We start from the raw sequence: 12,445 nt of genomic DNA, 5'->3' as shown, positions 1-12,445 counted from the left end.
CGGGAAGTAATCGGGTGAACGGAAGAATCCTCCCCATTCCACTCTCGGCAAAATACAATGTAAATGATGGCCCGAAAGAGAGGCACGATGTCTTAGTGAAATTTATGACATATTCGATACTTTTTGGCTATAAGTTTTTAATTGTTTGTAAGCAAGTCTTGGTCGTTTGATGTGTTTGTGACATGTTACGGATGTTTAACGTGTTTCGGTAGCAAGTCGTGGAAATGGAGTGAAAAGATGTTCGAAAGAAATTAGCGAAGATCGAGTTATACGGAGGAACATACGGACATAGAATATTCCACGGTCAAGTAAATTCCATCGTGAATGCTCAACGGAATGGGTCTTTGCATGAAGTGGATGTCCAAACGAGAAGTACGGACCGTATAATATTTACGTCGTAAAAACCCCTGCCGTATGTTGGTTCCGGAAGAGTTGTCAAGACGGAGGATTTACGGGCGAGTTATACGGACCGTATAATATTTACGGTCCGTGAAAGTTGATCGTACATCCGACTCTTTGGAAGAGATTTCACGGAAGGCATTCGTGGATTCTACGGACCGTATAAAAAGTACGGTCCGTACATTCGATCCGTCGAGGAGCAATTTTGTCGATCCCGATTTTACGGCTTTGACTCTTATAAATACCGATTTTAGGTTTCTGCAAAATATAAAACACGGGCAACAGCTTTACGTTTCCTTAGTATTACTATTCATAGTTTTGAAGTCTTTTGGAGATTACAAACAATTGCAATTAAATTCAATTCAATTCCTAGCAATCAATTGTAAGCATTATGACTTCTATTATGTTACACCTTGAAAATTTTCCCTTAACGTACAGTGAATAAACTAGCGTGGGGCATGACGAATACGAGGTTTGGACAAGTAAGAAATAGTATGTGATAGTCCTAATTAAGATTTCCAAAGACATTCGAGTTAAGGAAAGAAAGTTGTTAAGGGAAGCAAGTCATACGTTGAGTATCGGATAAGAATTACGAGTATTAAGTGAATGATGTCTTAATGACACCTTGAGGAAGAGTGATAACGTCCCTTGGAATGGTATTGAAGTGAGGAACAAGTGTTAAGAAGGTTCCATAAGGACCGTAGATCCAGCCCAAAATACCATATCTCACTGGACCCTCCGATCTACGGCTAGACATATCAGCTCATGTTCCATTGGAAAACATACGGACATACGTATATCGGTCAGGATATCTTGGTCGGGTCGAAAATGAATTAATATAAGGACCTCTCTTCATTTCATTTTCATTTCATCTTCCACCTCCACACTTCAAGAAACCTTTAGAACATTTCCATACACTTCAATCACAAAAAAACAATGAAATCAAAGATCAACAACAAAGAATTAAGAGAATCAAGTGTATGAAACCCATTAAAAGTCATTCAAATCAAGAAAACCCAAGAGAGATGAAATAGGGTTTTGGTGCAAGAAGTGTAATATCATCTAAAGCTTATTCCTCCATCATCTAAGGTGAGTTTCATGACCTTTTCATGTTATTTGAAGTATTACTAAGTTGAAACACATGGATTGTAGAAGTGTATAGCAAATGTGTCATCAAATGTGTGAATAGTGTTATTATTGAGTAGTAGTGGATTGAATCATGAAAATGAATATGTTGATGTTATAAATACGTTATAAATGACATTTAGATCATGGAATGAGTATTGTATGAGAAAGAATGCGATAATGGACTTTGGCCATAATTATGGAGAATTGGGATGAAATTGTGAAATGCGAATAAGGTGAATGAATGACGATGGTTGTTAGTAATATCGTGATTGTCGTTATGAATGTTGGGAGTTGATATGGAATATGGCGAGAAAGTAGTATAAACAAAGGAAACTTGTCCAATTTTCTTTAGCCTTAAGAGGCACGTTCTTGTAATTGCCTAGCTAACGACGTTACGAACTCTCTTGAAGGTCAATACGTGAGCATTAAAGGAGGACGAGCAAGCAATAGAATAGTTAAGCGACAAAGGTATGTGAGGCTAGCCCTTTCTTTCTAAGGCATGAATCCTATGTATGCGTTTTCTCCTCCCCTATGAGATTCCTATCTCTAAGAAAGTTAAAAGTCCTCGCTCATGAATAGCTATACGAGATAAGAGATATGAGATGAATACGATAATGATGATAGTAAGTTAAAGTCTAGAGATGCTATAGTTATGATGTGATGTTCCTAAAAAGATAAAGAAGCTATCCATACTCCGTTGATGTTGATCGTTAGATACACTCATCTTATGCTTGTTCCTTCAAGGTGAGGCAGAATACTTATGAATGCTTCATAATGACATCGAAGGTCCACGACCTTACGTCCCCCGATAAAGTATGATTATCTATGAGTCATATGCTCGTATTTCTATAAGATATTTTGATGAGATACTATGATGAGTTATGATAAGCATATTATGAATATACTATGATGAGCATGATATAATGAGAATATGATGATATCACACGGCGCCTATATGGTCGGGCGGTCCCGTAGGCGGGCGGGCGATACACCATGGCCAAAATGGCATGGGCAGACACACCCGCAGTGGGCGGCATGAGATGATACCCCGAACGCGCGGGAGGCACAGGTTGACGCAGGCTAATGCAAATGCTAATACTAATGTTATTGACTATCACACCGCACCTATATGGTCGAGCAGCTTATACATTTATGCATATATGATATGATAATGAGTATAAAAGTAAGCCAGCTTTCATTGCTTCTTTTATGATCCAGTTAGTTACAGATTGCTCCTCATTGATGCCTCCTTATTTCACTGATGTCTTATTATTGTTTATGCTTTACATACTCAGTACGATATTCGTATCGACGTCCTCTTCTTCGGACGCGTGTTCATACCCGTAGGTAGACGGGGGAGGTGATCCGGACTTCATGGAGCTAGCGAGTCGGTTGAGAGCACTCCATTTTTCTGAAGTGCCATTGATTATTCATTTGGTACATATGCGTATATATTCATAATTGGGCACGATGGGGTCTTGTCCCATCCATATGTCTAGTACTCTAGTAGAGGCTCGTAGATACGCAATATGGGTAGTATGGTCCCATGATCTTCATGTACATGCATGTATATATAATTTTGATAGCCGAGGGATTTACGTTTATGAAAGTAACATGTTTTAAATGCTAATAGTTTCCATGATTATAAGTATGTATATAATGAATGAGAGCAGATAATCAACAGAATGAGCAGTGTTCGATGGTTAGCCCCGGATACCCATCGCGGCCCGTAGTCGAATCATGATGCAGGCACGTATCGGGCGGTCCGGCCCCAGGAAGTGTCTACGAGCCGTGTTCAGTGCAGTCTTGTTTATGGTGTGTTGCGCGCCACGCTAATAAACAAGAGGCTACGGGGCATTTAGGAAAAATGACCATCTTTCTTCTTTATGAGATCGTGCGATAAAGCCAGAGTATAAGATTTAAATCCTCCCTAATAAGTATGTTGTGGTTTCAAAATGCCGCCAAAGGGAAAGCTAAAGCGCCCCGGGAGGGCAAGACTACGACAAAAGGCGAGGGCGGAAAGAGAGTCGCGTCTATGAATATAGATGAGGATGAATCACATAATGAGGCCCCATCTAATGCCTCCACTACTCCACCTATTACGGAGCAAGAAGCGAAAGGCTTCATTCCGGCTCTCCGTACCTCCAATCCTCCACGGGCTACTTCGGGTCAACAAGTGACCGAAGCCATTCATCTATTGACACACGCTTGGTTGCCGCCTAAACACGAGCGCGAATGCGGGCCCGAGTGATCGTTCAGCTAGTTCTAGAGCCCGTGATTTCATGAGTTTGAATCCGCCAGAATTTTTCAGGTCAAAGCCGGATGAAGACCCGCAAGGCTTTATCGATGAAACGTTGAGAACGTTGCGAATTATTCATGCCTCCGAGACCAAGTCCGTGGAGTTAGCATCATATAGGCTCCGAGATGTGGCGGTCCTATGGTATAATAACTGGATAGCATCGAGACAAGAGAATGCACCTCCCCCCATGTGGCCAGAATTTGTTGATGCCTTCATTCGCCATTACTTACCGCCCGAAGTCCACCGAGCTAGAGCGGACAGATTCCTAAAATTGAAGCAAGGGGGTATGAGTGCCAGGGAGTATAGCCTTCAATTTAATTCTTTGGCTAGATATGCCTCGACAATGGTGGCCGATATGGGTGACAGGATGCATAGATTTGTGAGTGGCTTAGGGCCATATTTGTTTAAGAATTTCTTGATAGCTTTATTGCAAGATGGGATGGATATTTCTCGAATTCAGGCCCATGCCCAAAATTTGGAGGGACAACAACCTCCACAGAGGGGTGATCGTGATGCTGATCGGGGGCAAAGCAAAAAGGGCCTGATCTATGGGCACAGGCCGTGACTATAGAGGGGGATCGAGGCAGACACTTTCTAGGCACTCAGGTCAATCAGCGACGAGTGCGCCTCCTCAATTTGCAGATAGAAGATTTGATCGCTCTTTCCGTTCCGGACAGGGCCAGAGTTCAAGGGCCCCAGGGTCACAATTTGGGGGAGATTACAGTCAGAGGAGACCTCCCGTCTGATGCGACCGGTGCGGTAGATTACATTCTCGACAAAGGCCGCCGTGTGTTCGATGCTTGTTATACTTGTGGTCGCGGGGGGCATATGATGAGAGATTGTCCGTCGATGAGCGGCGGGGCTAGGGACCCGGCCCATGCCGGCGGCCGATTCTTCATCAACACGTCCTACGGCGGGCTCCCGCATTCCAGGGGCCGAGGTAGAGGGAGTATCTACTGTGTGCCACACAGCCCCCGCTTGTATGCTTTAGCCCGACGGCAAGATCTTGAGTCCTCGCCGTACGTGGTTACAGGTACATCGACTGTATTCTCTTTTGATGTGTATGCATTGATAGATCCAGGATCTACGTTGTCTTATATTACTCCATATGTTGCAAATCGTATTGGGGTGAAACCCGAGCCAATCAAACCTTTTGAGGTATCTACCCCGGTTAGTGATCCCGTAATAGCTAAGCAAGTGTATAAGAATTGTATAGTTGTGATATGTGATCGCCAAACCAAAGCTGATTTAGTTGAGCTAGAAATGCTAGACTTTGATGTTATAATGGGTATGGATTGGTTGGCCTCATGCTATGCTAATGTTGATTACCGACTGAAATTAGTTCGATTCTAATTTCCGGGAGAGCCCGTGCTTGAATGGAAGGCTAATGCGGCAACTCCGAGGGGTAGGTTTATTTCCTACCTTAAGGCAAGAAAAATGATAGCTAAGGGCTATATTTACTATCTAGTTCGAGTTCATGATACGGAAGCAAAGTCTCCAACTTTCCAATCCGTTCCGGTAGTAAATGAGTTTCCGGATGTATTTCCAGATGAACTTCCAGGCCTTCCTCCAGAAAGGGAAATTGATTTCGCCATTGATGTGTTGCCGGATACTAAGCCTATTTCTATTCCTCCTTATCGAATGGCTCCGGCAGAATTAAAAGAGTTAAAGGCCCAGTTGAAAGATTTGCTTGAAAAGGGGTTTATTCGACCCAGTTCATCACCGTGGGGAGCGCCAGTCCTATTCGTGAGAAAGAAGGATGGTTCTCTGCGAATGTGCATTGATTACAGGCAGCTGAATAAGGTGACGATAAAGAACAGGTATCCCCTTCCGAGGAATGATGATTTATTTGATCAACTACAGGGTGCCAAGTGGTTTTCCAAAATAGATCTGAGGTCGGGTTATCATCAAGTGAGAGTCAAAGAAGAAGATATTCCTAAGACAGCGTTCAGAACGAGATATGACCATTATGAATTTCGAGTAATGTCATTTGGGCTAACTAATGCTCCGGCAGTGTTCATGAATTTAATGAATAATGTATTCAGACCCCTCTTGGATCTGTTCGTGATAGTATTTATTGATGATATCCTGGTGTATTCTCGCACAGAATCAGAACATGCAGATCATCTACGTATTGTTCTAGGAGTTCTTCGAACTCGGGAGTTGTATGCCAAATTCTCGAAGTGCGAGTTTTGTCTAAATTCTGTGATATTTTTGGGTCACGCTATTTCAGATGATGGCATTAGAGTTGACACTCAGAAAATCGAAATTTGTGAAGACTTGGCAGGCTACGACGCCTACGAAGTTCGTAGTTTTACGGGATTGAGTTATTATAGAAGGTTCGTAGAGGGCTTTTCATCTATTTCGGCCCCATTGACGAAATTAACCCGAGAAGTTAGCAAAATTTCGGTGGAATGATGCTTGTGAGCGTAGCTTCCAAGAGTTGAAAGACAATTAACCTCGGCTCCGGCTTTTAACACTTCCCGGAAGGGTCGATGGCTATGTTGTATATTGCGATGCTTCCGGTGTTGGGTTAGGATGTGTGTTAATGCAGCATGGAAAAGTCATTGTTTATGCTTCGAGACAACTACGAAAACATGAAAAAAATTACCCAACTCATGATCTTGAATTGGCCGCGGTTATTCATGCATTAAAGATGTGGAGACATTACTTGTATGGCGTACATGTTGATATTTATACAGATCACAAGAGTCTTCAGTATATTTTCAAATAGAAAGAGTTGAATCTACGACAAAGACGGTGGTTGGATTATTGAAATATTATGACGTAAATATTCTATACCATCCTGGTAAAGCAAATATGGTAGCTGACGCCCTTAGCCGTAAGTCTATGGGTAGTCGAAGTGATATTCCGCCAAAAACGAAGGAATTAGCTCGTGAACTCCACCAGCTGGCTAGCTTGGGAGTTCGTTTAATGGAATCGTGTAATACAGAGTTAATGTGCTTAATCCCACTAGTTCATCCTTGGACACGTAAATAAAAGAGCGCCAATACGAGGATCCCAAATTGAAGTATTATAAAGGTGTGCGGTTCCCAAAAAGAAAAGTCACCATTTAAAGTTTCGGCGGAGACGGGGTTCTCGGTACCCGAATAGGTTATGTGTTCGGATGTTGCGGGACTTCGTCGTCAGATTCTGCAAGAAGCTCATTATTCTCGGTATTCTATTCATCCAGGAGCAACGAAGATGTATCATTATCTTAAATCGATGTATTGGTGGGATGGCATGAAAAGAGATATAGCCGAATTTGTAGCCCAATGTCCAAATTGCCAGCAAGTGAAGATAGAACATCAAAAGCCAGGAGGGTTATTGCAAGCGATGAAAATCCTACGTGGAAATGGGAAGTGATCAACATGGATTTTATTATAGGATTGCCCCGTTCCCGAGGCAAATATGATTCTGTATGGGTGATTGCGGATAGATTGACTAAAGCAGCTCATTTTTTCCGGTCGAATAACTACATACTCGAGAGAAGATTATGCGAGACTGTATATCAAGGAAATTGTAAGACTTCATGGTATTCCGATATCTATTATTTCAGACAGAGGGGCACAGTTTACAGCTAAGTTCTCGAGATCCTTTAAGAAGGTCTAGGTACTTAAGTAAGGCTTAGTACGGCATTCCATCCGCAAACTGACGGACAAGCCGAGCGTATTATTCAGACTTTGGAGGATATGCTAAGGGCATGTGTTTTAGATTTTGATGGTGGTTGGGATGACCACTTACCCCTAATCCAATTTGCCTACAATAATAGCTATCATTCTAGTATCCAAATAGCTCCGTATGAAGCTTTGTATGGAAGGAAGTGTCGATCTCCGATCGGATGGTTTGATGTCGGAGAAGTACAGTTAATAGGCCCCGAGTTGATTCAACAAGCGGTAGAAAAAGTCAAGATGATCCGAGATCGATTATTGACAGCTCAAAGTCGCCAAAAGTCTTATGCGGACAACCGCCGGCGAGATCTAGAATTTCAAGTCGATGATTGGGTGTTCTTGAAAGTGTCACCAATGAAAGGGGTAATGAGATTTGGTAAGAAAGGGAAGTTGAGTCCTCGATATATAGGACCTTACAAAATCATCCGCAAAGTGAGTCGAGTAGCGTATGAATTAGACTTACCTTCAGAGCTTGAATTAGTTCATCCAGTATTCCATGTTTCAATGCTCCGCAAATGTGTTGGAGATCCCATAAAGATTGTGCCAGTCGATGATGTTCAGATTACGGAAAAGCTAGCCTATGAGGAAGTGCCCATTGCCATATTAGACAGGCAAGTACAAAGGCTTCGAAATAAGGAGATAGCATCAGTTAAAGTCTTATGGCGAAATAAAAATCGAGAAGAGATGACTTGGGAAGCGGAAGAGAAGATGAGATCTACATATCCGCATTTATTCTAGCCCCCAGAAGAGATATATGATGAAACGTCGAAATGATAAGGTATGTATGGCCCTGTGAGGCAATGATATTATGGGTTGTTGTGACAGGGTGGTAGTGCCATATTATAGGGGAAACTCTGGCAAAAAATTTCTAGAATTCCTAACAATTTAACATTCGAGGACGAATGTTCCAAAAGGGGGGAAGAATGTTACACCTTGGAAATTTTCCCTTAACGTACAGTGAATAAACTAGCGAGGGGTATGACGAATACGAGGTTTGGACAAGTAAGAAATATTATGTGATGGTCCTAATTAAGATTTCCAAAGACATTCGAGTTACGGAAAGAAAGTTGTTAAGGGAAGCGAGTCATACGTTGAGTATCGGATAAGAATTACGAGTATTAAGTTAATGATGTCTTAATAACACGTTAAGGAAGAGTCATAACATCTCTTAGAATGGTATTGAAGTGAGGAACAAGTGTTAAGAAGGTTCCATAAGGATCGGAGATCAAACGAGTCGACGAAACGAATTCCGGAAAACTGGACAAACCTACGGCCAGACATGCGCGTATAAAAAAAAAAGTACGGACCGTATGTCCAACCATAGATCCAGCCCAAAATACCATATCTCACTGGACCAGATCTACGGCTAGACATACTGCCCGTAGAAAACATACGGACCGTATATCGGTCCGTATATCTTGGTCGGGCTGAAAATGAATTAATATAAGGGACCTCTCTTCATTTCATTTTCATTTCACTCCCACACCTCCACACTTCAAGAAACCTTTAGAACATTTCCATACACTTCAATCACAAGAAAACAATAGAAATCAAAGATCAACAACAAGAATTGAGGAGAATCAAGTGTATGAAACCCATTAAAAGTCATTCAAATCAAGAAAACCCAAGAGAGATGAAATAGGGTTTTGGTGCAAGAAGTGTAATATCATGTAAAGCTTATTCCTCCATCATCTAAGGTGAGTTTCATGACCTTTTCATGTTATTTGAAGTATTACTAAGTTGAAACACATGGATTGTAGAAGTGTATAGCAAATGGGTCATCAAATGTGTGAATAGTGTTATTATTGAGTAGTAGTTGGATTGAATCATGGAAATGAATATGTTGATGTTATAAATACGTTATAAATGACATTTAGAACATGAAATGAGTATTATATGAGAAGGAATGTGATAATGGACTTTAGTCATGATTATGGAGAATTGATGAAATTGTGAAATGCGAATAAGGTGAATGAATGACGATGGTTGTTAGTAATATCGTGATTGTCGTTATGAATGTTGGGAGTTGATATGGAATATGGCGGAAAGTAGTATAAACAAAGGAAACGCTGCCCAATTTTCTTTAGCCTTAAGAGGCTCATTCTTGTAATTGCCTGGCTAACGACGTTACGAACTCTCTTGAAGGTCAATACATGAGCATTAAAGGAGGACGAGCAAGCAATAGAATAGTTAAGCGACAAAGGTATGTGAGGCTAGCCCTTTCTTTCTAAGGCATCAATCCTCTGTATGCGTTTCCTCCTCGCCTATGAGATTCCTATCTCTAAGAAAGTTAAAAGTCCTCGCTCATGAATAGCTATACGAGATAAGAGATATGAGATGAATACGATAATGATGATAGTAAGTTAAAGTCTAGAGATGCTATAGTTATGATGTGATGTTCCTATAAAGATAAAGAAGCTATCTATACTCCGTTGATGTTGATCGTTATATACACTCACCTTATGCTTATTCCTTCAAGGTGAGGCAGAATACTTATGAATGCTTCATAATGACATCGGGGGTCCACGACCTTATGTCACCCCGATAAAGTATGATTATCTATGAGTCCTTATGCCTATATTGCTATAAGTATATTATGATGAGCATACTATGATGAGTTATGATAAGCATATTATGACGAGTATACTATGACGAGCACGATATAATGAGCATATGATGATATCACACCGCGCCTATATGGTAGGCATCCCGTGCGAAGGCGGGCGATACACCATGGCCAAATGGTAGGCGGACACCACTAGTGAGCGGCATGAGATGATACCCGGACGCGGGGCTTTGACGCGAGCTAAGCAAATGCTAATACTAATGTTACTGATTATCACACCGCACCTATATGCTCGGGCAGCTTATACATTTATGCATATATGATATGATGATGAGTATGAAAGTAAGCCCATTGCATTGCTTCTTTTATGATTCAGTTAGTTACAGATTGCTCCTCATTGATGCCTCCTTATTTCACTGATGTCTTATTATTGTTTATGCTTTACATACTCAGTACAATATTCGTACTGACGTTCTCTTTTTCGGACGCTGTGTTCATTCCCACAGGTAGACAGGGAGGTGATCCAGACTCATAGGAGCTAGCGGCTGATTTGAGAGCACTCCATTTCCGAAGGTGCCATTGATTATTCTTTTGGTACACACATGTATATATTCATAATTGGGCACGACGAGGTCCTGTCCCGTCTATATGTCTAGTACTCTAGTAGAGGCTCGTAGATACGCAGTGTGGGTAGGATGGTCCCATGGTCTTCATGTACATACATGTATATATAATTTTGATAGCCGAGGGGCTTATGTTTATGAAAGTAACATGTTTTAAATGCTAATAGTTTCCATGATTACAGTAGTATGTATATAATGAATGAGAGCAGATAATCAACAGAATGAGCGGTGTTCGGTGGTTAGCCCCGGATACCCGTCGCGGCCCGTAGCCCGGGTCGTGACATATTACTTCTTATTGTTCTTCTCCTTCTATGAGTAGCTAATTTCCCTTACTAGGATTGTGAACCCAATTGATGGGTGTTTTGTGATTGGGTTTGTGATTGATATACAAATAATGAATTATTAGGGTTTGTTTATTCTTCATTCTTCATTCATAATTAATGGTTGCAAACATTGATTAAAGCCATAAACCTTGATTTATTTGGGAAAATAATTAGGATTGGTAAGAATAAACAACAAGGACTCAAAGCTTTAAACTTTGTTTAATAAATTCACTTAGGAATAAGAAGAATTTACTTAGCATGATTAATCGTTCTTCATAGTTACTTTCTTATATTTGGGAAAATCATAGAAAGAAATAATCTTTATTTATTGGAAAATAGTAAAGATTCATATAGAGATTAAGTGCATTACTACGATGATCCATTAGAAGTATATCAAGATCAATACCCATGATCATACACCCTATCTAAAGGGGACACAACCTTAGTTTCTTTTACCATAAATTTACAACCAAATCAATAGTTAGCAATTAGTTACTCAAAACTGAACTTCTACCAAAATCATCGGATTAAGACATTAGACCTAAACATAGCATTCTACGAATTTAGTAACCTTTTCACACCCTATTCCTTGTGGGATTCGACCCCAACCTTGTTGGGTTACTATATTTGACAACGTCCGCGTTATACCATTAATAGGTGTAATTTGAGCGTATCAAATTTTGACGCCGTTGCCGGGGAATACGGTTTTGAAATTACCGTATGTGTTCGCTGAGCTTGTTCCAGAGGAAGATTATGCATCTGCTATTGTTCAGCCTCGAGTTGGAGCTGATAGTGTGAAAATTAACTCCTCTCTATACCAGCTATTGAAGCTTGAGGAATACTTTCGAAACTCTACCGAGAATGACCCTCAATGTCATTTGCAGAATTTTGTGGATGTGTGTGCTAATCACATCCAGAACAATGTCCCACAAGATGCTATTCGGTTGAGGTTATTCAAATATTCCTTAGCTGGAGAGGCACGAACATGGTTTGAGAAGCTGCCCCAAAATTCAATTACTTCATGGGCAGAGATGGTGGCTGCTTTTCTCACAAAATAGTACCCCCCGTTAAGAAGGCTAAAATTTGTGACAAGATCTATGAATTTAAGCAATGACTGGGGAACAATTATATGAAGCATGGGAGAGATTCAAGGATTATTTGCGAGAAGAGCCCAAATCATGATTTTTCGGATAACATATTAATGGAGAAGTTCTACCAAGGGTTATATCTAGTGTCGCAGTCAGTTGCGAATAATGCCGCTGATGGTTGTTTCATGAACAAATCTTATCGACGGGTGATCACCATACTTAACAAGCTGACAACTCATAATCGAAGGGCTTGGCACTCAAACAATGCGATGTGGTACCGTTTGGTAGTGCTATGATCCAAAATATAGTGAAGGAGAATCAAGATACCCAAAGAACCTTGGCAAACTT

At 40.9% G+C, this 12,445-nt stretch overlaps 1 protein-coding gene and 1 non-coding gene across 2 annotated transcripts in view; one reads left to right on the top strand and one right to left on the bottom strand.

Moving 5' to 3' along the window:
• Positions 1 to 12,067, top strand: part of LOC132057904 (uncharacterized) — a 26,359-nt gene extending 14,292 nt beyond the window's left edge. Inside the window, exon 2 of the mRNA XM_059450490.1 lies at positions 11,754 to 12,067. Coding sequence (XP_059306473.1) covers positions 11,754 to 12,067 — 314 coding nt within the window. The remainder of the gene's footprint in view (positions 1 to 11,753) is intronic.
• Positions 12,068 to 12,087: 20 nt separating this feature from the next.
• Positions 12,088 to 12,194, bottom strand: LOC132058646 (small nucleolar RNA R71). The gene has a single exon (XR_009415368.1). It is a non-coding gene; the product is annotated as a small nucleolar RNA R71 (small nucleolar RNA).
• Positions 12,195 to 12,445: the final 251 nt, after the last annotated feature.

This window comes from Lycium ferocissimum, chromosome 5 (genome assembly GCF_029784015.1).
Source record: "Lycium ferocissimum isolate CSIRO_LF1 chromosome 5, AGI_CSIRO_Lferr_CH_V1, whole genome shotgun sequence".
In the NCBI taxonomy this organism is placed as follows: domain Eukaryota; kingdom Viridiplantae; phylum Streptophyta; class Magnoliopsida; order Solanales; family Solanaceae; genus Lycium; species Lycium ferocissimum.
The sequence above is the reverse complement of the archived record's forward strand: the minus strand, read 5'-3'. Positions and strand labels throughout refer to the sequence as shown.